This window comes from Chamaea fasciata, unplaced genomic scaffold (assembly GCF_029207755.1).
Source record: "Chamaea fasciata isolate MVZ Bird 193981 ecotype frontalis unplaced genomic scaffold, bChaFas1.0.hap1 SCAF_3, whole genome shotgun sequence".
Classification (NCBI taxonomy): Eukaryota; Metazoa; Chordata; class Aves; order Passeriformes; family Sylviidae; genus Chamaea; species Chamaea fasciata.
Genome location: NW_027094088.1, coordinates 112,106,791 through 112,133,262, shown reverse-complemented (window position 1 = coordinate 112,133,262; position 26,472 = coordinate 112,106,791). Strand labels below are relative to the sequence as shown.

General features: G+C 42.5%; 1 protein-coding gene across 3 annotated transcripts in view; it reads right to left on the bottom strand.

Moving 5' to 3' along the window:
• Window positions 1-26,472, bottom strand: part of KIF13B (kinesin family member 13B) — a 119,387-nt gene that overhangs the window by 24,800 nt on the left and 68,115 nt on the right. For 2 of the 3 annotated variants that reach the window (XM_066180122.1, XM_066180123.1), the window contains exons 14-36: window positions 25,521-25,651; window positions 24,377-24,463; window positions 23,544-23,734; window positions 22,751-22,961; window positions 20,659-20,821; window positions 19,533-19,679; window positions 18,939-19,088; window positions 18,170-18,298; window positions 16,768-16,938; window positions 15,592-15,749; window positions 14,418-14,550; window positions 13,247-13,381; window positions 10,515-10,544; window positions 9,894-9,993; window positions 9,428-9,554; window positions 8,067-8,122; window positions 6,936-7,060; window positions 5,640-5,816; window positions 4,109-4,201; window positions 2,780-2,932; window positions 1,769-1,846; window positions 1,198-1,251; window positions 336-356 (exon numbers count right to left, since the gene is read on the bottom strand). In XM_066180122.1, coding sequence (XP_066036219.1) covers window positions 336-356; window positions 1,198-1,251; window positions 1,769-1,846; window positions 2,780-2,932; window positions 4,109-4,201; window positions 5,640-5,816; window positions 6,936-7,060; window positions 8,067-8,122; window positions 9,428-9,554; window positions 9,894-9,993; window positions 10,515-10,544; window positions 13,247-13,381; window positions 14,418-14,550; window positions 15,592-15,749; window positions 16,768-16,938; window positions 18,170-18,298; window positions 18,939-19,088; window positions 19,533-19,679; window positions 20,659-20,821; window positions 22,751-22,961; window positions 23,544-23,734; window positions 24,377-24,463; window positions 25,521-25,651 — 2,820 coding nt within the window. The remainder of the gene's footprint in view (window positions 1-335; window positions 357-1,197; window positions 1,252-1,768; window positions 1,847-2,779; window positions 2,933-4,108; window positions 4,202-5,639; window positions 5,817-6,935; window positions 7,061-8,066; window positions 8,123-9,427; window positions 9,555-9,893; window positions 9,994-10,514; window positions 10,545-13,246; window positions 13,382-14,417; window positions 14,551-15,591; window positions 15,750-16,767; window positions 16,939-18,169; window positions 18,299-18,938; window positions 19,089-19,532; window positions 19,680-20,658; window positions 20,822-22,750; window positions 22,962-23,543; window positions 23,735-24,376; window positions 24,464-25,520; window positions 25,652-26,472) is intronic. The other variant, XM_066180124.1, reaches the window with a different exon arrangement.

The following is a 26,472-nucleotide window of genomic DNA, read 5'->3' as shown; positions in this document are numbered from 1 at the left end:
GCTTTCATGTCTATTTCTTTTTTCAGCTGAGAGAGGTTTATTTCTGAAATGACTTTCACCCTGCCCAAAAATCTGTGAGAAATGGCACTAAACAGCTCCATCTCTGTAAGAACCCATCAGATGCACCCAAGGAGAAAAGTTCTCTGCTTTGTACCAGTTCACGCTGCATTAATGACAGGATTTCAATGGAAAAACTCGTTTGCTCTGTGCTATGCAAATGAGGCACCACCAGCAGCATCTTCAAAGCAGGAAATAAAAGCGTGTGAGTGAGCAAAATCAACTTTATAGTGAGATAAAATTATTATCCCACTCATTAGGTGGACCTAATGCATTACCTCTGCTGGGACCTTTGGACTCTGAAACATGCAATGAGAGAAATCATTGAGGGGAAGGGAGGAGAAAAACAGAAATCATTAAGAATCCTAACCTTTAATTTTTGCTTTAAAAACCTTACAGTACTGAAACACCCCACAGTTCTCTCCAAACAGAAGTTGCTACAAACACTTTATCACCTGCACATATTTTAGCATTCTCTCCATGGTTCAGATGTAGCAGATTTAGCAACCAATGCCGGAGCACTACATCAAAATTCTATTATTCTGTGCAACTGCATTATGCATTAAAATGCCTTGTCACCACCAGATTCTCCCCCTCAAAATGACTCCACACTTGCTGGGCAGAATATCTATCAGGAGGAGATCCTTCAGTTGATCTAGGATTTGGAAAATAAGATTAAATTTAATTTTTCACCTTTTAAAGAAATGTTTTTGGGTCTATACCGGTGTTTTTAAGGAGTGAAATGGGCTGAATTATCACCCACCACAAGTTTAGGACCACTGGGAGGTCAGGGATTACTTCACAGCCTTTGTTCTGTCTAGAGGTGGACTTGAACTGACATACAGACCCAAACCTCTTCCTTTCTCCCAGAATTTTTCCCTCCACCCAGGTGAAAGCTCTGGAAGAGCTCTAAAGCTGGACAATGCTCCTGAGCATCCCACAGGGGTTGGGACAAGACCTGGGAACTTCCCCAGACAGGTCCAGAGCAGCACATCCAAACCTATTTCTGTCCCAAGCATCCCAGGAGCACACGGGGGTGGCCCACTTTTCACAAGATATTTCCCATTTATGCTCCTGATCACTGGTAGAGTAATTCCCTTTTATTCCCCAGTTTTCCCCAGGAGATTTGCAGATACTCACCCTGTTGCTGCTCAGGTTATAAGGGGGAGCTAAATCCTGGCGGCTTGCAGAAAGCTGGAAGAGTTAAAAGAAGCAGAATTATTTCTTATGAGGAACTTTAAAAAATTCATAACTATGCCTATTGACTAGTGAGGCTGAAAAGAAACAGTGTTGTGGTTAAAGTAGAATCAAAATCCAAGAAATTAAAGGTGAAAATTTAATTCTTGACCTGGGAGGAGCCAGAATTTGACACTAGTTTGAGTACCAGTTCTATCAAATGATTTCTGTCCAAACTTTGGGCAGCATAAGTCTCATTTTCCTTATGCACAACACTGGTACAAAGCTCAAGTTCAGCATATACCTGTAACTTGTTTTCAAATCTTCTAAAGAAAAAGAGAGAAAAAAAACCCCACCTTCAACTTGGAAAAGGAAATGAAAAATCTCCAGTGTTCAGAAAAAAAAAAAAACCAAAAAAACCAAAAAACAGCACAGAGGGGTCAAAAAGATGGAAATTCATTGCTCTATTCCTTGACTTCAAGACCTGAGAATGAAGAGTTGGAACTGCTGCAGATGCCAGCAGGGGAAAACTCACCCGATTCACGTTGGGGGAGCTCAGGCTCCGTCGGTGGAGTTTTCCTTTTCCCATCAGCTGCTCCTTTACAGCAACTTCCTGGCAGTCACAGAGAGCAAAACAAAGGAAAAATAAGTGTATTTGGCAAGAATTAAAGCTCTGATTGTCCCAGGATAGCTTTGTCTACACAAGCAAAATGTTTCTAAGCTGCCTTGCGGCACAGGCTGCGGTCTGTAAAGTTTACACGGCTAAAATTATGAATGGATAAATTTTAACATCTGGTATTTTGCTGATTGGCACGTGGAGGATTTTGCAGCTTGTCTTGATTCGAGGAGATGACAGAGATGCAAAGACTAAGACTCTCTTTCCTAGCTGAGCTCCTATTTTAATCCTTTAAACTAATTATAAATGACAGGGAACTTGCTTTCAATATTTAAAGTGCATCACACTTCCCCATGAATTTATAGTGGGCAGGCACAAGCTCCAGCTTGTTTTGCATAACTCTTCTCTTTGTGCTTGCATAATTTATATCCAGGAGAACAATTTTCAATAAATGCTTTTCTCCCCTGTATTTTTCCTGGTAAACAGATCAAGTTATAGTACTTAAAATTAACCCAATCAATGTCTTCTTTTATTGGCGGGACGGCTTTGGTGAATTTGAAGTAGAATGCGGGCAAAATGACAAAAACTCTACTGGCAATTGCAGAAACTATTGCTGAAGCTTCAGAAAGCAAAAGCTAAGGCCACACAACTCCTTTTCCTGAACCAGAATCAGCAATGGACAGCCTTTAAACCAAACCAAGCACCCCCGAACTGTGCCCTGAGCAGAGAACTCCCAGCCCCATCCGTGCTGGAGCTGAGCCAGGACATCTCCGCTTCCCTGGATCTTTGCCACAGGCCCACTCTGGGAGGCTGAGGCGTGCACTGGGGTGGGTTTTGGGGTTCTTTGGTAGTTTGTGTGCACTCAGGAGGACGTTTGGAGTGCACACACTGCTCTCAGGGCACTCCCTGCCTGCAGCCCTGCAGCCAGACCTGGCGCAGCCGGTCCAGGGTGAGGATGTTCTCCACGGCCAGGACGCTCCGCAAGTACTTCTCAATGTAGGCTTCAGAGTCAGCTGAAGCTGCATCTTCCACATTTGCTGCCATCCTGGCCAGTGCCTCCCGCTCCTCAGCCCCTTGAGCATCCTGGGGAGGAAAAAAAGAGAGGGCAGCATTTTAAAATAAACCCCCCACATAATTTGTGGAGAAAATGCGTTTTTAAACCACAGAGCACCAGTTCAGCACTATTTGTCCTAATCTCAGGGGCAGATGAGAATCATGGGAATAACTTGGGTTGGAAGAGACCTTAAAATTCATCCCATCCCACCCCTGCATGGGCAGGAACACTTTCCACCATCCCAGGTTGCTCCAAGCCCTGTCCAACCTGGCCTTGGACACTTCCATGGATGGGGAGTCCAGAACCTTTCTGGACAATCACTGCCTCACCACCCTTGGAGAAAAGGATTTCTTTCTAATATCTATTCTAGATTTCAGCCGAATACCCAACCTAAGATTCTGATCCAAACAAACACCTTGTGGTGTCATGCATCCTGCACAGGTGCTCCTGCCACTGTCACAGACATCTCAAGCTGTACGTGGTTATTGTTCTGAGGCTTTTTGGGTTCTTTCTGAGAGTCTCACAGCGAGACATTGCCATTAATTAGCAAAAGGGCTGCATTCAGATATTTCGTAATTAAAAAGTGCTCGAGCACATTTGGGGCGTTATCTAACCTGGGAGGAAAACAAAATTTCAAGTGAGCTGCAAGAAGGAAAAAAATAGAACGTTGCTTGAGAAGCATTTCAGCACAGAGTGCAAAATGCAGCAGAAACATGAAAGAGCCAGGCAGCAATCAGAGTTTTGGCTCTTCATGTGTTAATGTTTTCACAAGTGCTCTGATAGAGCATCTCTTTGGAAGGAAAGCATTAGCATCTAACTGGGAATATGCTCAGGAATCAAGAGTTGCATAAAGACATTACTGAGAAAAAGCCACTTTGTGATTTTTTTTTTCCACAGATTCTCGTGCTCCCCGCAGCAGGCACTTCAACTGCCCCTTTTTCCTCCCTCTTTTTCCTCCCCCTCTCTCTTCAAACTGCCTCTTCAAGGACCTGAGCAAATAGATGCTCACTCAACAAAATACACAGTGACACTGATAAGACAGAGGTTGCTGCTACAGTCACAGCGTGTAAAGGAACAGGCTCCATCTTTTACAAACCACGGTTTATGCTGGCAGCAGCAAGAGCCAGCACGCTCAAAATGATGGGGGAAAGCACAAAATTAAGAGGCTCTTGGCCAATTTGAGACACTCCTGATTTCTCACTCACCTCTGGAATGTTTGAGACTATCTCAAAAGTGACGCCACAGCCAGGGATGGAACTTCGGGGGGACATCCTTCGGAGGAAACTCTGTGCAAAACCCTGTGGGGAGGAAACATGAGGAAAATGTGGATTAATGGATTCCAGCTGAAATAAATACCGTTCACAATGCAAGAAGCCCAGACTCCAAAGTCTAACCAATAAATATGTAAGAGCCAAAGATTCCAACTTGGAAAAAAAATCATTTGCTTGCTTATTGTGGATACAGAGAAGGATATTCACTTCCTTCCTTGCAAGGTGACTGTTTCACCAAGCATCAGCTGCTTTTAGAGGTTTTTTTTTTTTCCCTGACAGAGCCCAAGGTAACTTGTCTTGAATATTGACAAGTACAGACATTAAATTCTTGACCAAAGAGATCGTTATGAAGAATGATTTAAGGGGCATGGTCATTGTTTATGCTGACTTGGCGCCTTGCAGGGTTAAGAACTGGACTGTTGAATTAATGCAGAGATGAGTCATTCAAAGATGCTGCTGAGACAAACTCCCAGGAAAGGTTATTGACGGGGGTTTTTAGAAAAACAGGAAGAAAGCCAAAGATTCTGTGTCGAATGAAAGTAAAAAATGGCATTGACTAAATCTGTAGAAAACAGAATTGATGAAGACTTCACCCGATTGTGATTATTGGCATATTCAATTGATCTGGTCAATACAGTCTCCCATTCCATATGACAAAAAATTCACTGTTCTTCCCTTGCTGAGAAAAAGCTGCTGCCTGATGGAAGCTCCAAGAACTGGGGTTCTACTTCCAGCACTGGGAGTTGCCTACAGGGTTTCTGGGTGTGACCACACCTCTTCTCTTTGCTCTTGCTTCAGATTTTAACTACAGATGTGCAACCAGAATAACAATCCAGGCTTTCTGCTTTGTCATTATCACTGCCAGGGGAGGCTGGATTCTCAGACAGTGCTGAACAAACTCCTGCCTCCCCCATCGTTCTCAGGATTTATATTATTTTCAGGGCATGATGCTGCAAATGGAATGACAACTTCACTGCCTGCCATTTATCAAACACCCTGCTCTCACCTACGTATTATTGTAAGAGCACCAGCTGGAAAACATAAAGGACCAAGAGTGATTAACTCTGGTGAATTAACACAAGGGATCTCTCCTCCAACTATTCCTGGCTGATTTCTAAATACCTGGAGGTGTAAATACAAACGTTTAGCAGCAATGTGTGAACTTAATACAGGACTAGGGAAACACAGAAGTTCCTTTATGCAAAATACGAACTCCGAGCTCACGAGAAATTAACCCTTCTCCTTCCAGTGAGAAAGCACTGAGAGGTTAAGAGAAAAATCAATTCCTCATCTTTGGATGCCTTAAAAAAAAAGCTGTGTCATCACAACTTAAAGGGTACCAGAAAAATGACCTGGCAGCTCAAAGCCTCGCCGGACACCACTGATCCGGCGCTTCCACCCAGGCTGAGATGAGAGACGAGGGAATTCGAGCCCTGGGGAGTGGGAAGGGCTGCAGGATCTGTACCTGTCTGCCATAGACGTTGACACAGATGCGCTTGCGCAGCACCAGCTGCATCTCTGCAGGGTGGCTGAGCTGGACAGTGGCTCTGACAATCAGGTAAACCCTCTCCTCTGCCGCCGTCCCCTTGCTGAGCTGGATGCAGTCGTGGACCGTGGAGTCCCACGAGGCTTCTGCTTTCACCTGCAAAATGGGGAGGTGGGGGGAAAGAAAAAAATAGATGTATCCTCTAATAAGCATAATTAGGTGTATAATTAACTGTAATTAATTAGGCATAATTAGCAAAAATACATAATACATAAATTTTGAGAGTCGGCTTCTCCGTTTCGCTCCCCGTGAAGAAAAAAAATCCCCACACTTTAGAAGAGGCCATTTAAAAATCAAGATCAGTTTGCCAAATGAAGACGCTGGGATTAAAAATGCCAACTTGCTCGAACTCTGGAACATTTCCTCTTGAAAAAAGATCCTTGAATACCCAGGATCATTGCAAATAAACTATAAAATATGCAGAAATGCAGGACCATTTGGCCTCATTCATTAAGATAAACCAGAGAGCAACAGAGATTGCAATGGAAATCTTCCATCACGCCACAAAAATTCTCCTGTCTGAATCTGATAAATAACTTTGCTGAAGCCTTTCTAGCAACACAGCAAAAGCTGGAATTTTTTCTTCTTGCATGTTAAAATATAAGTATTACTGAAGATTTAACTGGTTTATCTTCAAGTCATAAGAAAACTGGCTTGGTAGCCAAATTTCCCTGCTCTAAATACAAGTAAGGACAAAAAAGAAATCCCTAACAGAACTACCAGGAATAAAGCTCCACTAAAAAACAAAGAAGTTTCAGAGAAAAGAGGAATATTTTAAGGAATAAAATATGTCAGAGATTCTAAACCTAATAGCAGAAATTATACACTAACACTTGTACAGTGGTGAAACTATGAGTTATGTGGCAAAATGGAGGATAATGAGTGTAACAATGCAGAGGTAAAAATGTTAACAATTAAACTTGTTTGGTTTGTCAGCTGGGGCTTTTGTGCTGTAATTTGCTTAGGGGTTTTGCTTTGTTAAACACAAAGTGAATCTCAGGCTTTTGGAATGCCTGGATTTGGATGAAGGAAGATCCTTGAGTTTCACTATTTTCCAAATCATTCTCCTAGTGAATATTTCTTGAAAACACCTGCTCACAGCAGAAACAAGTGCTGTATCATTTCTATGATATATTTGATGTATTATTTTCATGTGTGGACATATAAAAAGAACAATTAAAAGACTAAAATTCCCTGGTCTGCAGCTTCCCTTACCTCACTGTCATGATGCTTCACAATCTGCAGCTCAAAGAATTCCTCCTCCTCCTCTGCCACCAGAGTAGCATCCCAGCCTCCTGCCTCTGGGTCATCCAGGTTATCCTGGGAGCTGAAGTCATCAGCTGCAAACAGGAGGGGATGTGAAAGGTGAGGAAACACAAAGCAATCACCCTTTTTAAAAAACATGAGCAAGCCATGAATTCACATTTCCATCCCCAGCTCCCCAGCTTGTCCACTTAGATTTCACCTACAGAATTAAAGCTGCATTGTTCCACTTCAAAAAAAAAACCAACAAAACACCAACCAAAACCAAAAAAACAAACAAACAAACAAACAAAAAATCCCATTCCTACACAGAAAATGTGCACAAAGATTTGGGGACACAGACTCAAATGTGCCTAATAAAGGGCAGGAATCTCCCCCTGGGGCAAACACCCCTTCCTTGCCCACAGGTGGATTTTCAGCCCTGCACTCATCTGGCATTGAATATGTGGTGCTGTTAAGATAAGCTGCTGGTTGATCAGGAGAAAACACAGTACTTTTGGATCATGATTAAACAAACTCTTAATCTGGGTTTTGAGAAGCTCAGCCTCTCCTGGCTGGAGTCCCTCCCCATGAATTATTAACCACCTCCACCCTGAAGCCATTGGATCCATGGATGTGCTGTCCCAGCTGGACAAACTACCAGTGCCAGCAGATTGCAGCCCAGCTCTCCTCACAACAGGTTTTGTCACCTCCCCTTCTCACCTGACACTTCTCATCCAAATGTTAACCCTCTTTTAAACATCCTAACCATGATTTATTTAACTGATTGCTCCCTGGACTGCTTTGGGGCTGTCACCTTCTTGGTTCCAACTTCCATCTTTGGTAGGAGCATGTGACAAATACATTGCTCAAATTGGATCTTGCATCAAAACACGGGATTATTAAAACCTATGGTTCCTTCCACACATAATATTGTTTATTTTGAAACATTAAGCAATGTATTTCAGGAAAAATTAATTCACCAATTAATCCGCCTGTCATGCTAGGCTTTTGGTAATTTTAACAGCTTGCTTCAATTCTGTAACTCCACTGGCTGGACGAAGTTTGTTTTCAAATTACTCTGCCATCTTAAGGACCACTTACCATTCAAGTCAAGGAATATAACAGGAATGTGAGTTTCCATACCAGCCACAGGAGTCCTAAAATACAAGACAGGGACAATGGTGGCATTTAAAGTAACAGAGATTTACCCAGCACACGTCCCTGATGATCCAGACCCCCAGGACATTGCATTCAGTCTGCAATTTTTAGCCAGACCATTGATAGCCTTGGCAAACCTCTTTATTTTAATTTACTGCTGCGGAGTCCAAGAGACTCAAATAAATTAGTATTTCTTTTATATCAGCTCTCTTAGAATTATTGTTTGACCTCTGTTTTCTGAAGTGTTTTCTCTCTCTTAAATGCTAATAGCAAAATTAAGTTTATTTACTCTGACATACACATTCATGAAATGCAAACCTCTCTATTCAGTGATGGCAGGGAAAGTGGGGTATCAGAAAAGGCAGTCTCAAAGTTTTTAAAGTAACACTGATGCTGCCCCTCCACACAGGTATTACTCTTTCTTACAAAACACATCTTGAAGAGCCAAAACTGATGAATTTATAGTGAACAAGAGCAGGATGGAGTCTTACATAACACACAAAGTACTTCAATAATACTGAACATTTCCTCTGCTGCAAACCAGATTCTTCCTGGAGCCAGTTTCCTGCAGCTCCACTGTTTTCAATTCTAGTGAAACACATGGATGTGAAAGCTAATGTGTTTCCAACAAGAATCTGATATTTTTTATGTTTCAGAAGCTCTGACAAACTTCAGCTTAAAACTCCATGACACCCAATTCCATCAAAAAATACTGATAGAGGTTTGCTCAGAGAAGATATTCGGGAAGTTGCAAGCAACTGAAGATGAGTTTGAGGTGAAACAAGCCTGACTCCTTATCTGCAGTTGTTGCTCACAGCTGATCCAGCACAGCAGTCTCAGTCCAGTGCTCTCTACTATTTTTAATGTTCAGAAAATTACACGGAACACTTGCTGACTAAACAGAGTTTGTTCTCAAACCAGGAGTGCAACGAAATGCTCCCGGAGATGGAGTTTTATGATGAGAGGGCAGCCTTTTAAGTGAATGAACTAGGTAGTTAACATATTAGCTAATTTTTTTAAATGGCGAGTGCAGCAGTAATAAACATTGATTCCTTTTTTCAGAAGGTTATAATTACACCCTGATCAATAACAGTATCGTTTACCAAACAGCATTTCTGGATTTTAGAGACACAACCTGATAAAACAATTTAAGCAAGAGGCCTAATTTTAACAACTTTGCTCATGCAGGGTACAGAGGCCAGATTGAGGAGAGAGAAAAAAAGAAAAAAAATGGCCACAATCCAAAGCCAGGAATGGGCTGTGCATCATTTTTACATCCCTCCTCTGGGAATGGATATTCCTACCACTCTGCTGGAGCTCCAGGGATCCCACTGCCAGCAGAAGGAACCATCACAGCATTCCTTTCTTCCGTGAGGGTCAGTCTCATCTCCAAAAGCTGAGCCTCCCGATCGGCGTCGTCTTCTGTTTTATCTGCAAGCAGGACGTCAGTCAGGACAGCAGAGCAGCTCTGAGTGCCTCTGCCACGTGGCAATGGTTTTGTACCACCCATGACAGAATAAACCCTGCTCTGCTCACAGCCCAGCACACCAAGAAACACCCCAAAACAACAAACAATTTCGTAAAGGCTTCTCCAACTTAACCTTCACCCCCCAAAAAAGCAAATTACTGCTGAGTTCAGAGATCCAACTCTCCATGAACATTTTTTCTAAATCTGACAAAACATTAAGATAAAAAGTGTGTACACATCTCTCAACCTTTTACTGTTGTTACCCTTAACAACAGTAAAAAATTTAAAAAAATTTTCCTTACCAGGCTTCCCCACGAGTTTCTGCAGCTGCTGGTCAAGGTACTCCTGGCGCTTTGTTAAGGCACAGAGCCACTTCCGACGGAGCCTCTCCAAGTCCCTGTCCTAAAAAAGAGGGAAAAAAACCACATTAAATATTGCCCCAGGAAAGCCAAGCCTTCCTGACTGTGGTTTGCACATTTTCTCAACCCTTCTGCTCATCCTACACCCAAGCAGAAGATAAGGAAGACACATCCAAACCCTTCAACTTTCCACAGCTTATTTGAAGTATTTTTGCTTGTCAACTCTTTAGCTTTTTTTCCTGTACTACGCAGCTGAAAAACACCTCCATTTTATGCAATTCTTTGCCTCCAAACTACTCCAAAACTCATAACCACTGGAGCTGGAAACCCCAGGCCTCACCACTTCTCTCAGTGTTTAGCAGCCTCGTGTCAGGAACCCAGCCCTACCCCACACCATCCCACTGTAATAGCATGGGCCCTTAAAATATTTTTTTTTCAGGTGCTCATGTCCTTTAAAAAAAACCCCAGAACACCTGAGTATCCTTAATAACATTCAGTTCCTCCTCTAATATGCTTTAATCTGAAAACTTCTGCATTTGTAGGAGAGAATTTTAAAATTTTTACCTGGTAACTGTCCATTTCATCCTCTTCTTCCTAGAACAAAACACAAAAAACCATGCCATTAATTTTGGGGGTTTTTTATAGCAGGAAACACACTGAATGCAAAAGGTGTAACTATTTTAAGCAGTATTAACAGTCTTACATAAAAATAGAAGTCTGAGTTTAGCTATGGCATGGTCACGGAATTAAAACACACTGGCATCCCAAAGATTTGCTGCTGTCATCTCCTCTAAACACCAACCAGAACAATCCAATAATTATAATGGAAAAATTCACAGCAAAGTAACTATTAGAAGTCTTAATAATTGAAAAAAAGTGGAATACAAGAAGGAAACAGGAGAAACAGCTTCAAACCTGTTGATCCTGGACAGCAAAGAAAAATGTTGTTTTACCTCTAAGACTAAAGTGTGAATGTTACAGCAAGTGCTGAAAAATCCAAGTCTGGTACAGAATCCCAGAATCCCAGAACTGTTAAAGTTGGAAAAGACTTTCAAGAGCATTGAGTCCAAGCATCAACCAGCAGCACCACCACGGTCAGCACTGAACCTCAAATGCCACATCCACATGTTTTTTGAACACTTCCAAGGATGGAGACTCCACCACTTCCCTGGGCAGCTGTGCCAGGGCTGGACAACCCTTTCCATGGAGGAATTGCTCCAAATATCCAACCTGAACCTCCCCTGGAATAATTTAAGGCTGTCCCATTTCATCCTGTCCCTATTGCCTGGGAGAAATCCTGATCCCACCTGGCTGCCCCCTCCTATCAGGGAATTCCAGAGAGGAAATGATCCCCTTGGAACCTCCTTTTCTCCAGGCTGAGCCCCTTTCCCAGCTCCCTCAGCTGCTCCTGATGCTTCCCCAGCTCTGTTCCCTTCCCTGGACATGCTCCAGCCCCTCAATGTCTCTCCTGTCATGAGGGGCCCAGAACTGCCCCCAAAACTGAGATGTGAAAACGACTGGAGGTAACTTTGCTGCAAAGGAGAAGAACTGTAAAAAAATCTGCAGTAAATATCAGGGAATTAGAACAGCAGCCACACCAGGAGTGACAATGCAGACCTTCAACCTTTTATTCCCATTATTTTCTGATGGCAGACACCGCCTTTAATTCTTGACCTTCATCCCAAGCAGAGCCACTTGCAACGAGCACAACTGCCCTTTCTCACAGGGAATGGAAGAGGAATGATGGCTTCAATCCTCAAGGAGTTATTACTTACCGAGTTAAGCAATAACGAGCCACCAGAGCCTACTTTTCTACCTTAATCATGAAAGCAAAAACTTAGCTAAGCTAAAATTAAAAAGCCACAGCGAAGAGGCATTTCCTCAGTTCAAGGTCTTTAGAAAATCTTTCACATTCCAGGGACACCCGATTTACCTGAGATAAGAGAAATGATAATAAGGGGACTGAAAATCCAGGTGCTGATGTGCAAAGCCTATTGTAAGCAACAGGTCTCATAAAATCTGATTTTCATTGGCCCTTTCCCATGGAAGTTATCAGCATCAGGCAAAACTCCTTGGTTTCTCTCTCTCCAGTTGAGTTTAAGTCTTTCTTCTTGACAGAGTATACTATTTTGGGGATTGCCAGCTCTGTTGGATAAGTCTGGAACTGGGCAGTGGGTCAGGAATTCACTGGGGAATAAATAAGGTGAGGCAGACAAGATGCTGCTCCCCTGGGACTTGTCCCTACAAAACAGGCTGAAAGGGGCACATGCAGGTTGTGGGTCAAGGAAAATCTGCAAGAATCAATACCTCTGTCCTAGGATAGAAACTTGCTCCATTCATGAGTTTCCTGGCTTTATAGGAAGGAAATGTGGGGTATCAGGGGCTGCTGTGATGGAAAAGCTGCAGGAAGAACCAGCTGGAGCATAATGGGGAATAACAGGAACAATCTGCCCAGGATGCTGCTGGAAAGGTGGGAAAAATTCCCTTTTTTGTACCCCAGACACAAAATGGGAAAGGACTACCCTGGTTAGGAGACGATAGAAACCCCAAGTACTTCAGGGCTCAAAGGAAAAGTCATCCTGATTAAACAAAAAAAGGGGAGCAGCCATGGCCATGACTGAATCACATCAATAGGGGTAAATATTTTGGGAAATCTACTTTTCCATTTAGCTGGCCTTGTCTCAAGCAGGGCAGCAAATCAACCAAATTCAGAGACCTGTTCTGCTGCACCAGATTTTGGCTTTGCCAGCTCCAGGGAGTCACTGAATTCTCATTTATCTGCTGGGGGGAAAAAGTCCAAGTGCACCAGAAACTCAAAAGAGCACTGCAAGTAGACAAGCCCTAAAAAGTGAGGGATACACACGAGGTGCAGCGCGTATGAGATTGTCAAATAACTGCCCAACATCTACTGTGGGCCACAAGAGGTTCATGGAATTCCACCATTTGTAACTGGACACTATTTAAATATATGTTGCACTGGTTTATTTTAATTTTTAATCTGAATACTTTAAATTAATTTTTATTTTGAATACTTAATATTGTTTTCCATGTCTAATATTTGAAGTTAAATCTACAGGAAAAACTCCTAATGGATTTTAGGAATGTTTGCATTTTCTTTTGTTCTTTGAGTGGTGTGTTAAGGCTGCGCTGCTTTCAAAGATGGGACAAAACACCCCGACGAAAACCAGAAGAGACACAAAACATCTTACAAGTATTATTTCTGCCATGGAAAAATTGATTCCTTTTATGCTTTCCAGCTCTGGGAAAGAGTTGACCATAAGTATTCAGAGTTTTACCTGATAATTTTGTGACTTGACATGTTTTATTTGAACACAGCCAACGCCAACAGATAATATGGATTCCTCCATCAGTGGCAAGGTCCCAGATTCCTGCACAGTTTTCACTTCAACCTGGATTCGTCGAGACTGCCCCTGTCCAAATGAACAATTTGAAATGCTTGTTTAAAAAAAAAAAAAAAGAATATAAAGTGCTGGAAGTTTAATTCCAGAGAGACCTCTACTGGCAGCCATTGGCAAGGAGTATTACATTTTTTTTGGGGGAAGAACAAAGTGGTGCTATCCCAATGACCCAATGTTTAAGAGATTCCCCCTCCTGCTGCAAGGATTTATATTTACAGGATTTATGAATTTACAGGGAAAAATTAAAGTCCAGCATTCAGCAACTCCCCAGTTTACTTTCCTGGAGGGTTTTCAAACATACCCTCACAGGATTTTATTTATATTTATATTTATATTTGTTTTTATTTTATTTTATTTTTAATATTTCTGAAGGCAGAAAATGGGATCTTCTCCCCACCTACAAAAGAGGAGAGCAAACAGTCTAATTTCGTGAGCTACTGGAATTTCAGTGAACTTTTCCTGACTCTGAACTCCTTGGCTGAAAATTCCAACCCACTGATGGTACCAGTGCAGCAAAGGAACTGCTCTTTAGTAAAACTGTAAGAGGGGAAAAAAAAAAAAAAAGAAAATTAAAATAAAAATCAAAGGAGTTGGTGAGGTCAGAGGAGCAGCTTGTATCTAACTTTTACTGATTCCTCGTGTTCTTTGGGCAGCAGCCTATCAATAGCTCATCATTTAAAAATGTGAGCTGCTCAGTTAAGCATTAACAATTTAAAGCAGGTAGAATTCAATGAACAAAGGAGTGCTTGGCTGGAAGGATCAAATAAAAGGGAACTCTGGACCTCTTTAAAAAATAATGAAGTTCAGTGGAGACTGATGTCCCTTCTGCCAGGTGCTGCTGGCACAGGACAGAGCAAAAAGGTGACAGGGAGGGCTTTGATCACCTTTAAGCTGAGTTTTGCTCTGTCTCCCACTTTACATCTGTTTTCCACAACATCACATTTTGCACCTAAGCTTAAGGCTTCCTTGGACACCTTGGCCACCCGAAGCAAAGCTCCCCAGGTGCTTTCTGCACAGCTGGAGCCCTGCCCAGGAGGTGCCACCTCACCTGTCTGAGCTGGAAGATGCCTCCTGTGCTGACATCCTTGGCAGGGGTGACCTCCACTGGGCAGTACTCCCCGTTCTCATTCAGCTCCAGGATCTGAACCCACAGCTCCACTTTGCGGGTCACCTCACTCCACCTGCAGAACAAGTCATACACTGGGTTGTTTCTTTGGTTTGGCTGGGGTTTTTTGGGGGTTTGTGTTTTTGTTTTTTTTTTGGTTTTTTTTTTTTTTTTTTTGGTATTTTTTTTCCCAAAGAAAAAGGAATGAAAATATCAAAACACTGAGCTCAGGGTGCAGACTGAACCAGCAACAACCACTGCAATGAATGCACCATTTGTGAGCACACAGGTAAGCAGCTGTGCAGCGCTTCTAAATTTTCCTGACAGCTGCTTTAGTCAAACATCCGAAATAAGCCTTTTCCTAACTCCAGTACAACCCCCAATTTCACATTTAAGCTCTGGTCTCAACTCCTGCCACAGAGGCCCAGTGTTGTCAGGGCAATCACACTGACACGGAAGACAGAAGAATGAAATATGACATTGTCTCACAAGCTCTCAAGATTCAGAGCACTTTCCTGACCTTCTTCATATCACTGCCTTCTCTCCAACTCTTCCCAGGGCTTAATAAGAAACAGCTATTCTTGTAGAACTTTAAAATTAAAAAGGATAGAGGTGCTTACTACTTAGCTATCAAATGTAACTCACTATTTTAGAGCATCCTTTTCCTCTTTGCCATATTTCCCTGACTTTTATTTAACATTTCCCTATATGCAGCTTAATAGTCAACATAAGCTTAAGCTGCAAGCAAAAAGAGAAGTCAGTAAATTAAGATGCAGAGCTGCCTTCTAATTGAAGAGGCAAACCAACTCACATTTAAGAAAATGCTACTACAAGATTACTTTGGGGACAACAAACGGTGACAGCAAACAAACAACAACCCCCTGCAGTCTGAATTACCACAACATTGCATATTTATGCAAGCTGAGGTAATAAGGAATAATACTTTTCCAGTGGAAGAACTACAGGGATGGCAGTTCGTGGCCAGTAATGAACTGGAGTCATCCAGTAGCCTTCAGTTCAAAATCTGACTCCCTTCCCCAAACCTGCTTCAAAACTGGGCACCTCAGCCAGTGATTATTCCCAAATTCTAAGCCAAAGACGTGTTTCCCACATTCACCTGTCCCGAAGGCTGCGTGTTTTGGCTTGAATGATTCCCAAATCCCACAGGGCTGGGTTTTTGCGGTCACCACTCTGCTTGTGCCCGTAAACTTCAATGGCCAAAGCACCATCATAAAGATGTTCCATGAAGTCTTCAGAAATGTTCACAGAAACCTCCTGAAGGGACAAATCAGTTGGTAACTGTGATTACACGGCTCAGGCTGGGAGATTTTACTGCTTTGACTTTAATAAAAACATTTAGTATAATCCTCCAGGTTCCTAAGACACAATCCAGGGGAAAGGAAGTGTTGCCTCAGTTTGGAAAATCAGGAGGCAGGTCAAAGGAATGTGATTTTCCAAAGATTAAAGTCTGTAAGGAGCTAAAAAATGACCACAGACTGTTGCAAGCCCTGAGCCAATGGCTCAGAAAAAAAAAAAAAAATCAAAGCATATGTTATAATGTTCAGAATCAGAAAATCAAAACTCATCAGAAGATGTTACATCCATTTCACAAATGGTAAGAGAAATAAATTGCTCAGTGTGATGAGAAGTGATAGAACAAGATGAGAACTGGGGTGATTTGGCTGGGATTCATCCAAGCTGACTTTAGATGTCTCTACTAAAGATGCCTCTGCTCAGCTGCTCCAAAGCCAGTGGGAAGAAAGAGCCTGTCCTAAATAGTCTGTTCTGACCTCTAACAACCCAACTTCAGCATCTACAGCAGCCCCACGTTCCAGAATTGGGACATTTCTCTTCATTTCATCAGAGTTTAGAGTGATCAGCTCAGTTCCTGACATCAAATATCCTCAGATAAATATCCCTCACCCACAGTGAATTTTACTGTGGAGAAATTCTAATATAATATTATTAGACGTATTATATATGTCTAATATAAGTTTCTCTGATGATCTGATATTTTCCTTTACTAACCCACTTCACCTTCAGTAATTTTTGCACAAATGAACAGTGTACAAGGATCAAACTTAAATGGACTCTGAAGACATTTAAGTTCTTATTAAAACCATATTAGTGTATCAACATAATGAAATTAAACATGGTCTTAGGGCATCATGAAATGTAATATGAGACAAGAGGCAGATAAAACTCCTACACAAACCTAAGCCTGCTTTTTTGCTTTTTTTTTTTTTTTTGGCCTGCCTTACAGTTTGATTAACAAAACAGAAAAATAAATTACATTGCAGTGGTCGAAGACAACCATGCACCGTGGCTCCTTGCTGATGGAAGATTGGGAAGGATCCACCTCAGGTGCAACAGTAACTGGCTCCACTTGATCCCAGAAAGTGTATTTGCAGAACACAAAGTTGGACAGGTGCTGTGGCAAACCTGTAGCTTGAAGTATTTTAATCTGGAAAGAAGGTGAGAAAGAAATGAAAAACATTCATTCATCAGGCAAGGAGTTTAAAAAAAATCACCTGAGAGAACAACGTTTCTCTGCAAAGGATAAAAAAAAAATAACAACAGCAAACCAAAAACAACGTAGCAAATAAATTTTCTGCACTGATACTCATTGGAGACAACATTTGGAGTGCAGCAGCTGAACACAGTCACTAGATGTCACCAGGCTCATATTTCCTGGAAGGGACATTCTGCTCATTTTCGATGGTGAAATGCACCAAACCCATTGAAATTGAAGAGGAACACAATGAAAATCTCGTATTTCCAGTGGCTCCTCTATGCTCCAAAAATCTTTGGTTTAAGATACTACTTGCTCTTACTCTGTGATGCTGGAAATAACCCAAAATCAACCCCAAAGAATGCAACATTAGCCTGTCCCCTCATCAAATCAAGGGCAAATAGAAACAAAATGTTGTGAATTCTCATTCTGATCTAAACAAAGCCATCATATTCACCATATATTTCACAAAATTTTATTCTCTATTTGTCAAATTAGGACCAAATGAGTTGGACTTCTGCACAAAGTACGATCCTCATGATTAGGCCGGAATATTTTTTGCAAAATGCCCCATCCTGCTTGTAAACACTGGAGCTCTACGGGACAGGATAAAGAGTAGGGGGAAAAAAAAGCACAATTTTCTCAAATTGTTCATATTGTCTAGAAGTCAAAGGCTGGGGACCAGCCCCTGTAATGTTTTTTGCCTTTCTTTTCTTACCTGTAGCTTGTAGTTTTACTGTAACACAGAACTGGTAGTGAATACTTCCTACTATTTTTCTTTTATTATTAACAGTAATAAACACACTGCACATATTTTACAAAACATTTAATATTTAGAGAAAGAAATACTGAGAGAAGAAGAAATATTAAGAGATAATGATTTCTAGAATGATGGGAGTTTATCACATTCTGTGACTCTTCTTGAACTGGACATTGCAGTGCCAATCCTAATGCAAAGACCTTCCCTGGATTCCAAGAAACTTCCTGGAGCGAGCCTTTGGCATCTAAATGCAATTAATGAAAGGAACAAACCCCAGCTAATGATCTGGTGTTACTTCAGCCATTCCAGAAACAAAATGAGGTTACAGAGAGACACCCAACATCCAGAAGCCAAGGATTTCTTTCTGAGTCAGGGCGGGAAGAGAGAAGGCTGCTCAGAGGTTGGGATACATCTGGAACTCACCCTGCAGACAAGTTTTCTCTCCTGGATGTCATTTTCATTTGAGTAGTCAGGACTGTCCTCACCTCCCACCAGCCTGTCATCGATTTCCCCGCTCACTCGAACAACTTCGACGTGGAGACGACCCGAAACCTGGCAGGACAGGAGGCAGAATTATTATTTGTGTGCCAGGCAACAGTGACAGGTTCACCCTCTCCCAGTCTGTAAGCAGCCAAGATTTCATTCCTTTCTGCACTGCTCTTGCACTCTGCATTTGTTTCACCACATGAAGAACGCTTTGGAGCAAGAATCAAAAAGCCTTTGTTGCAAAAACCATGAAGAAATCAGTCCCTGGGGTGACCTGGGGAACAATGTCACCTTCAAACCCGTCTCTGGAGAGTCTGCAAAGTGCACACTTGATGCAGAGCATGGAGAATGCTGCCTGGTGTGCTCTGGTGCCTTTGAAGTTGCTCTTACAGAATATATTTAGGAAGCTATTTTCCTGATGGCAGGCAGTGAAACCAGTGGAGCTATAGGACTCATCTAAAGGACATATTTCGGGCTATTTCCCTCAGGAAGGTGCTCAGGAAGCTTTCTCCTTTCACAATCACCATGCTGGGATTCAGAGCTGTCTGAAAACTCCAGCAAAAAATTATGGGATTTATACAACTCCACACTGCTAGCAAAGAACTTGCACACACGAAACTGGAAGTTATCTCCTCCATCCTGGTAGTAAGATCCACAGGCTGTAATTAAACAGCTGAATAAGGACAGATTATAAAGAATGACAAACCTCTCCCTTCTGATTGATGATTGGAACAGCATATTGAAGCTTCACATCATAGAACAGGCACTCAAGGAAAACATTGGCTACTCCGATAAGGCTGTGGTTTTCCTGCTCATCGTAGAAGGGATCAGCTCTCCTGAAATAAGCTCTCATCACCTGCAAGCAAATCCAGAGTCCTGTCAGGAGAACCAAACCTCCCAGGAAACACTTTGCAAAGTGTTGCACAACCAGCCCAGTGAAAGAAAAAGGGACTCAAGCAAGAGGCCAGATCAGATCACAAGAAGAATGGAAATGAATTTTACTTTGGGTAAGGCCTGTCCTGAGCAAGTTCTCCTTAACTCTGCCAGATTCCTGAACGTTAACTGCTGTTGTGTTGCTGCTGCTTCCTATTGTGTGCTCCACTCCCTCACCAAACTATGCATGCAAGCAGGGATCAGAGCGACAAGATAAGGGTTAATGAAATGCTGAGGATCAATTCAGTACCAGGAAAAGCAAAACCTCAGGGAAACTCAGCTCTTTGCATATTCCCTCCCCACCTCCACCCAACAACCCTCCTGAAAATGTAGCAGGAATGTAATTACAGGAGTACTTTTTACTTACTGGATTGTCTTCCTCACAGTCTTTCCACTCCTGGTAAAGGTCCCTCATATCCACCAGTCGATTCTCCAGCTTTTCCAGGGACCAGATCTGTTTGCCTTTCCCTTTCCTCCTCACCTGGATTGCAGGCTCGCTGAGAATTGCACCTCTCTGAGTAACAATTAAAGGGATGCCAAGAAGGAATTCGTGTCACAACAGTGAAGAAAGAGTTTAAAACTAACACAAACTTGAGAATATCTTTGGGGAAAGTCTGTTCTTTTTTTTTTTAATTCTGGCTTGAGCAGCCAAATCCGAGCGTGACAGGCTCTGAGTTCAGCTGTCACACTGTATTGGTGTTCATTTTAAGTGGGCAGACCCATCACAGCTACAGGCACTGCTTTCCATGGATTTTCACCTTGCATAAGTGTTAAAAATGGGAACATTTAAGTATTTCACAAATATCCTCAAGTTCCAGCAGGCCTGGAGTTCCAGTTACTACTGCCTGCAACTTTCAACTAGTGCAGACACTTAACCCCCTTTATCATCCTGTTTCTGGATGTGTCTTCCCCAGAAAATTGCAAGAAAAACTTCCAAAACGACAGGAATTATAATCCCGGAATAAAATCCATCTACTGTACTAAGGACAGGCCGAGTTTCACCAAAATACTGATTTGGCTTCAAGAAATAACATCAGCTTAGGTAGCCAGCCTGAGACACAGAAGTCTGGGTTCAGTTCCCTCCTTCCAAAATTTCCAAGATGCCTGGGAAAAATAATCCAAACATTCTCTGCTCCAGCTCCTCCCTCCACATGGGAATGGTAGAATCTTGGCAGCTCACTGGGATGATGCAAAGTCAAATGTCCACAAAGGGACAGCAAACACTTGCAACAGATGTTACCCAACCTGCAGAGACTTTGTCACTCTGCAACGGCAGCATGTGGAAACTTCACCACCAGGGGAAAGGTCTTGCACCCAAACATTCATCTTTTAAGGCACATTATAGGACTTTCATGGTACAAAATAAGATAAGGATGCATTTAATGCTCATTAGTGGAAAACTAACTCAGCCATTGTGGTCAGAGTAAAAGAAATCTGAGCACTGAGTGACAAACTTACTGAACAACCATGTAATTCAGCCAGGGTGACTGTACCTTGCTGTTGGCATTAAGGCTTGAAGCTGGGATCTGGAGGGTCACTTTGTACTCTGTCCTCTTATCCAGTTCCTCTCCGATAAAATTGGCTTCTCTCACGTACAAATTGGCTTTAACAATCTGCTCTCGCAGCTTCCTCAGGCTGTGGGTCAGCATTTCTTCTCTGGAAGAACGGGATTGGGAAAGGGAGACAGGAAAAACCATGAGGTTTATGTACTGAAGGCAAAACAAATGCATGAGGAGGCAACTGAGAGCTTGTAGGCGAGGATTAAAGAGAGAAGGGACAGTTGACATTATAGTGAGGCTGCTACAAATATTGGACATGAGATGAGTCCCACCAGAAAACCCAGGAGCAACCTCATGTTCACAAGGCCTGGACTTCAACTGAACTTGTGCAAAGGTTTGGACACTGCCCTACACCACATCCATGGGTCCCAATTCTTGGGTCTGGGGTTCCCAACATCAGGAGGACATGAAGAGTGTCCAAAGGAGGCAATGGAGATGCTCCAAGGGCTGGAGCCCCTCTGCTCTGGAGCCAGGCAGGGAGAGCTGGGGGTGTTCACCTGGAGAAGAGAAGGATCCAGGGAGACCTCAGAGCCCCTTCCAGTGCCTAAAGGGGCTCCAGGAGAGCTGGAGAGGGGCTTTGGACAAGGGATGGAGGGACAGGACACAGGGAATGGCTTCCCACTGCCAGAGGGCAAGGATAGATGGGATATTGTGAAGGAATTGCTCCTGTGAGGGTGGGCAGGGCCTGAACTAGAATTCCCAGAGAAGCTGTGGCTGCCCCTGGATCCCTGGAAGTGTCCAAGGCCAGGCTGGACAGGGCTTGGAGCAACCTGGGATAGTGGAAGGTGCCCCTGCCCATGGCAGGGGATGGAACTAAAAAGGCTTTCAGGTCCTTTCACACCAAAGTAATTTTATCATTTTTAACACAAAAATGAGGTGTATGAAATTACATTTCAACTGGGGAAAAAAGCCCTATCTGTATGAATTTAGCAATATGAAAATTAGGATACTGCTGGCTTTGGAGACTTCTCCATGCATCTGCTGAACAGGCAGCTATTGTGTGGCTCATTCCAGAGTTTTCCATCCACAGATTTGGATGCTCCATGTTACAGAGAAAGGTTTATTCAGACATGACCCACTTGCTCACTGGCCTTCCTGGCAAGTGTGAGAGAGAGCGGCAACTGTGCAGCCCAGGAATCTGGTGCCATAAAACATCCCGGGCACACAGCTAGCACCTTGTCAGGCTGTCTGAAGTATTTTTTACTTCCAAAGTTGCTTTTCTATCCATATACATTAGATTTGCATTTTTCATGACAATGTCTTTAGCACACTCGTTTATTTAGGGTTTCATCTTTCTCCTGCAGCTGCTCTTTTTGGCAGCAATAGTGAAGAAGATTATTTAGGGGCTGAGGTAAATAACCTCAGTGCCATCACCCAGGAAGAGGCAGAGTGGACAGTGACCCCTCTGTGGTTGTTAAATGGTTTTTACAATGATCTGGATTTAAATTCTTTGTATCATCCTCTTATTCCCTTTTTTAAATTTGCACTCTCCTGGTTGCCAGAACCTGCCCAGGTCAGACAGCTGGATCTGAGTCAAGAGGACAAACAACCTCCCAGCAGCTGAGTCATGCATGACCCATGAAACAACAAACTCACATAGGAGCCTCAAAATTTCATCCAATCACCCCATCTTTAGTTAAATTTGCTGCTGATCCGGGTAGAGCTTCTCCCTAATAACAAAGCAAGAACTCATTATTTCTTCTATTTTTTTACCATGTTAGGTCTGGTTATTCTGGAGGTGTTCAAAGCCAGCCTGGATGGGGCCTTGGAGCAGCCTGGGATAGTGCAAAGTGTCCTCCCCATGGCAGGGGTGGAACTGGATGGCCTTTGAGGTCCCTTCCAACCCAATCCGTTCTATCATTCCGTGATTCTTAGATAAGTATTTTGGCCATGTCCGCCCCAAGCCCCGTCACGAGCCCTCACAGAAATCCACCGCAATCGCAGCACAACTAAAATCTTGCCAAACTCACTGCAGAAAAATTTGACTGAACCCCTCAGTGCTGATGGTCACAGTGAGGTCACCCACCTCTCCTCTGCCCACTGCCTGAGGCGCTGCTGGGCACTGGGGGAGTGGAAGGAGAACCTGTCCATGCTGCGGAAATGCTGCTTCTCGGGCGACAGCCGCCGCCGCAGCTGCTCCAGCTCGTGCTCATACATCAGCCTCTGCCTCTCCAGAGCTGATCTCTTCTCCTCCTCGTGCTGCTGCTCCAGGCTTTGCAGGATGGACTGCATTGGGTCTAGGCAGAATTTGAAAATAAAGGAAATATTAGAGTGAGATCCATGCCGAGGAGCGTCCTGGATGTGTGGCGTGATAACAGGTAAAAAGAGGAAGACTCTAGGTTTTGTTGCTGACTTCTGAAGCGAAACAAACGTTTACAGGGCAGATAATAATTTAAGAGAATTAAGAAAAGGGAAAAGTCCAAGCTGGAAAAAAAAAAAAAAGAGTCCTCCTGTTTCCCAAAATAATGTCATTCTGGGACAGCTACACAAGACCACAAGAAGTCAAAAACATGGTTTCTGAGACAGGAATCACTGCAGTTAATGCCTGAGCAAGACATAACACAAGAAAAATAAACAGCCAAGTGAAAACACTTTGATTTGAGACTGCAGTTCCACCAGCATTCCACTTTTGGCCTTCCCCTCAGCAAGAACTGCCAAACCAAACAGTCTGCCACGGTTATTTTTCCCTCCTCAAGCACAAAAATGACTGTGATGAGTCACTGACAAGAAACATTCTCCAAAAGGAAGTTATAAGGGGAAAAGTCTGTGGTTATCCTCGTATTTTGTACACACTCCCAACAATTTTTGTGGCTCCTTACCATTACTACCAAGAGCCTTCATGGTGACTTCCATCTGGGCATACTCGTAGCTAAAGTTGATCTCACTGGACACCTCACTGGAATTGTCTCCATCTATATCCAGCTGCTCCACACTGTTACTGCACTTCATGGAGTTGTCCCGCTCCTCATCCTCATGATCTGCCTTCTTCTTCTTCTTCGGCAAATTCAGCCTTCAAATAAGAGGGAGACTTTTTAGAGAACTGTTAATTGCTCAGCTCTGAAACACAGGGTTGCTTTCAAATATTGTTAAAATTCAGTAGAGCCTCTGAAGAAGATTATTTTCCCCTTTCAAATTTTATTGATCTCCTGTGCGTGTAATTTTCCTCAGGGCAAAAACAGGAGCAGAAGGTAAACTAATTAATCCATTCTACATTCTCATGATTAAGTACCTGATACTACCAATAACACAGTTTAGATAATCATGACATTTTTTAGTCATTCTACATCCAAATAATTTAGGGGCAATAATGAAGTGATATCTCACTTTTTTATGTCGGTTCTCCTTTTAAGCATAAAATAAAGCAATGAAATTTTAGATTATCATTCAAATCCACTGGTTTTTGAGGTATTTCAGAGGTTTTCAAAGCACAGTCTTCAACAGAAAACATCTACCAGTGATCCTGTCTGATACATGAAGGTCACAGATATGGCTGGAACTACAGGGGACAGAGAGCACAGTGACCTTATAATAACATTTAGCAATAAAAACCAGTCCAACATCAGTATTGCTTTTATAATCCCCATCTTTCCTTGTACCTTAAGCCAAAACAAAGTGGGTGCCAACTTACAATTCCTTTAATAACTTTTGTTACCTGAAGAAATGGTTGTTTCCCCACAGGATTCTGTCTCCATGGTGGAGCTGGATGGGACACACGACAGCAGAGCCATTTACAAACGTCCTGTGAAAAGGCAAAAATCTAAAGTAAATATATTTATATAAAGCTTAGTTTTTTCCCCCCCTCACAGTATTACTTTCATTACTGCAACAAATAAAGGTAGGAGAAGAGATTTATGGATTGCAAACAGGCAAGATATTCCTAGAAAATTCACTGATCTACCCAGTGTTGTTTCACACACGCCTCAAATTCAGCTTTTTTGAACTCCTAAGATCATGAAGTTCAGTACATTTAGACAGATATTACTACAGCTGTGGCTGGGGAGTAAAATCAGAGCTTAGAAATGAGCAGCTGAAAAAAAAAGTCGCTAGAGCGCTTGCACACTGCTCTGAAATACAGACATGAGATAGAAATATTTGAATAAGGCAACAGACACCTTTGCTACATGTATTCATGTAGCTTAAAGACACTAATTAAAATAATCAGAAACTACTTTTATTTCAGAGTCAGATTAAGTTTGAAAATAGGATTGTGGGATAACTCAAATTAAGGAAATCTCAGGTTTTCACCCAGTCCAATCTGCTCCAAGCAGGATCAGCCAGAAATCAGGGTAAATGTGAAAAGTTTGAATTTTGTGTATTAACAATAAATTATTGGAGATGCTGAAACTGCATGTCATTTTGTGATCAATCTGAATATGCCAGCTGCTCCTCAAGTAGACCTACTTAATTGAATAAAGCAACAAATGCTTCAGCAGCTCTTTGCATATCAACAGATTTCCTAGAAAATTAATTCAAATTTCGATAGGAGTTACATCTACACAGCTGCAAATCAGTGAGTATCTACTTGCTGAAAGCACACGCAATTTACTCATCTTCTCTTTGAAAATTTGGGCTACGAACACCCTCCCTGAGAGAAATCTCACTGGAATGGAACATGAGTTGACAGAGGAACAGGTGACAATTAAAATGTAAAAGCAGCATACAAGAGGCAGAATTTTTCTTACTACGAAGGAGATAGAGAAGTTCGTTTTCCAAGTATCTTTGTGCACCATTACTCATAAAATACTGGGCAAAAATGGCAACTATCAAACAGCTGTGGCTGCATTTTATTCCTTCACCTGGTGTTTTTTTGAGGGGTCAGCATAACCTGGCCTTCTGGGGTGATGTCTATGATGCAGTGCTCAGGAAGAATTCCCATTCCACACAGCTGGATATCCTGGGAGTTGTCTGAGCCTATTAACGTGTGCTCCTGGGGAAAAAAATTAATTCAGATGTTAACGATGGATTGCAGAGGTTCACAGGGTCTAAAACACCCATTCTCCTTATGGATGTGTTGTGTCATCTGGTCCCAAAATTTCAGAGCACTTCAATACTTTCCTTAGAGGAAAAAAGAGAAGCAAATCAACACTCTGTCTTAAAATAACAAGCAGGGAGCACTCAGGAAAGTTTACAGGTAACAGTTAAACATGAAAATAAAGAGGTTTTTATGGTTTCATGGAGGATTTCAGTGCCTTGGGATGTTGTAGAAGTCAAAGGAATAAAAGATTTCAGGCAGGAATTAAGAGAGGCTCACAGTGGCAGATCCATGGTGATTATGGAAGTTCCACCTAGATCAGCAACAGCTCAGGAAATTCCTGGATGCTCAAGGTACAGGGGATTTGGAAGATGAAGGATCACCCCACACAAAAAACTGCTGAGGTTGGAAAAACCACTTTAAGATCATCCAACCATCTCCCAGCACTGCCAAGGCCATGTCCCCAAGTGCCACATCCACACAGCTTTTAAATCCCTCCAGGGATGGGGACTCCACCACTGCCAGGGCTGGATCTTCCTTTTGGGACAGAAACCTCTTTTTTAGGCATCTCCAAGCAATTTTTGTGGAACAGATATAAAAGTTTAGACAGGTCAGTTCAGGTTGTTCTTCAGTACTTGAAGGACCTGGTGCACACACAGCTCAGAGAGATCGTGGGCAAATACTCTGAGAAACAAGAGAGTTAAATCTCAGGATTTTAGGAAAAACAGCTGCGAGTATTTTTTATCATAATAATTTCGAAGCACGGGGACTTTTAC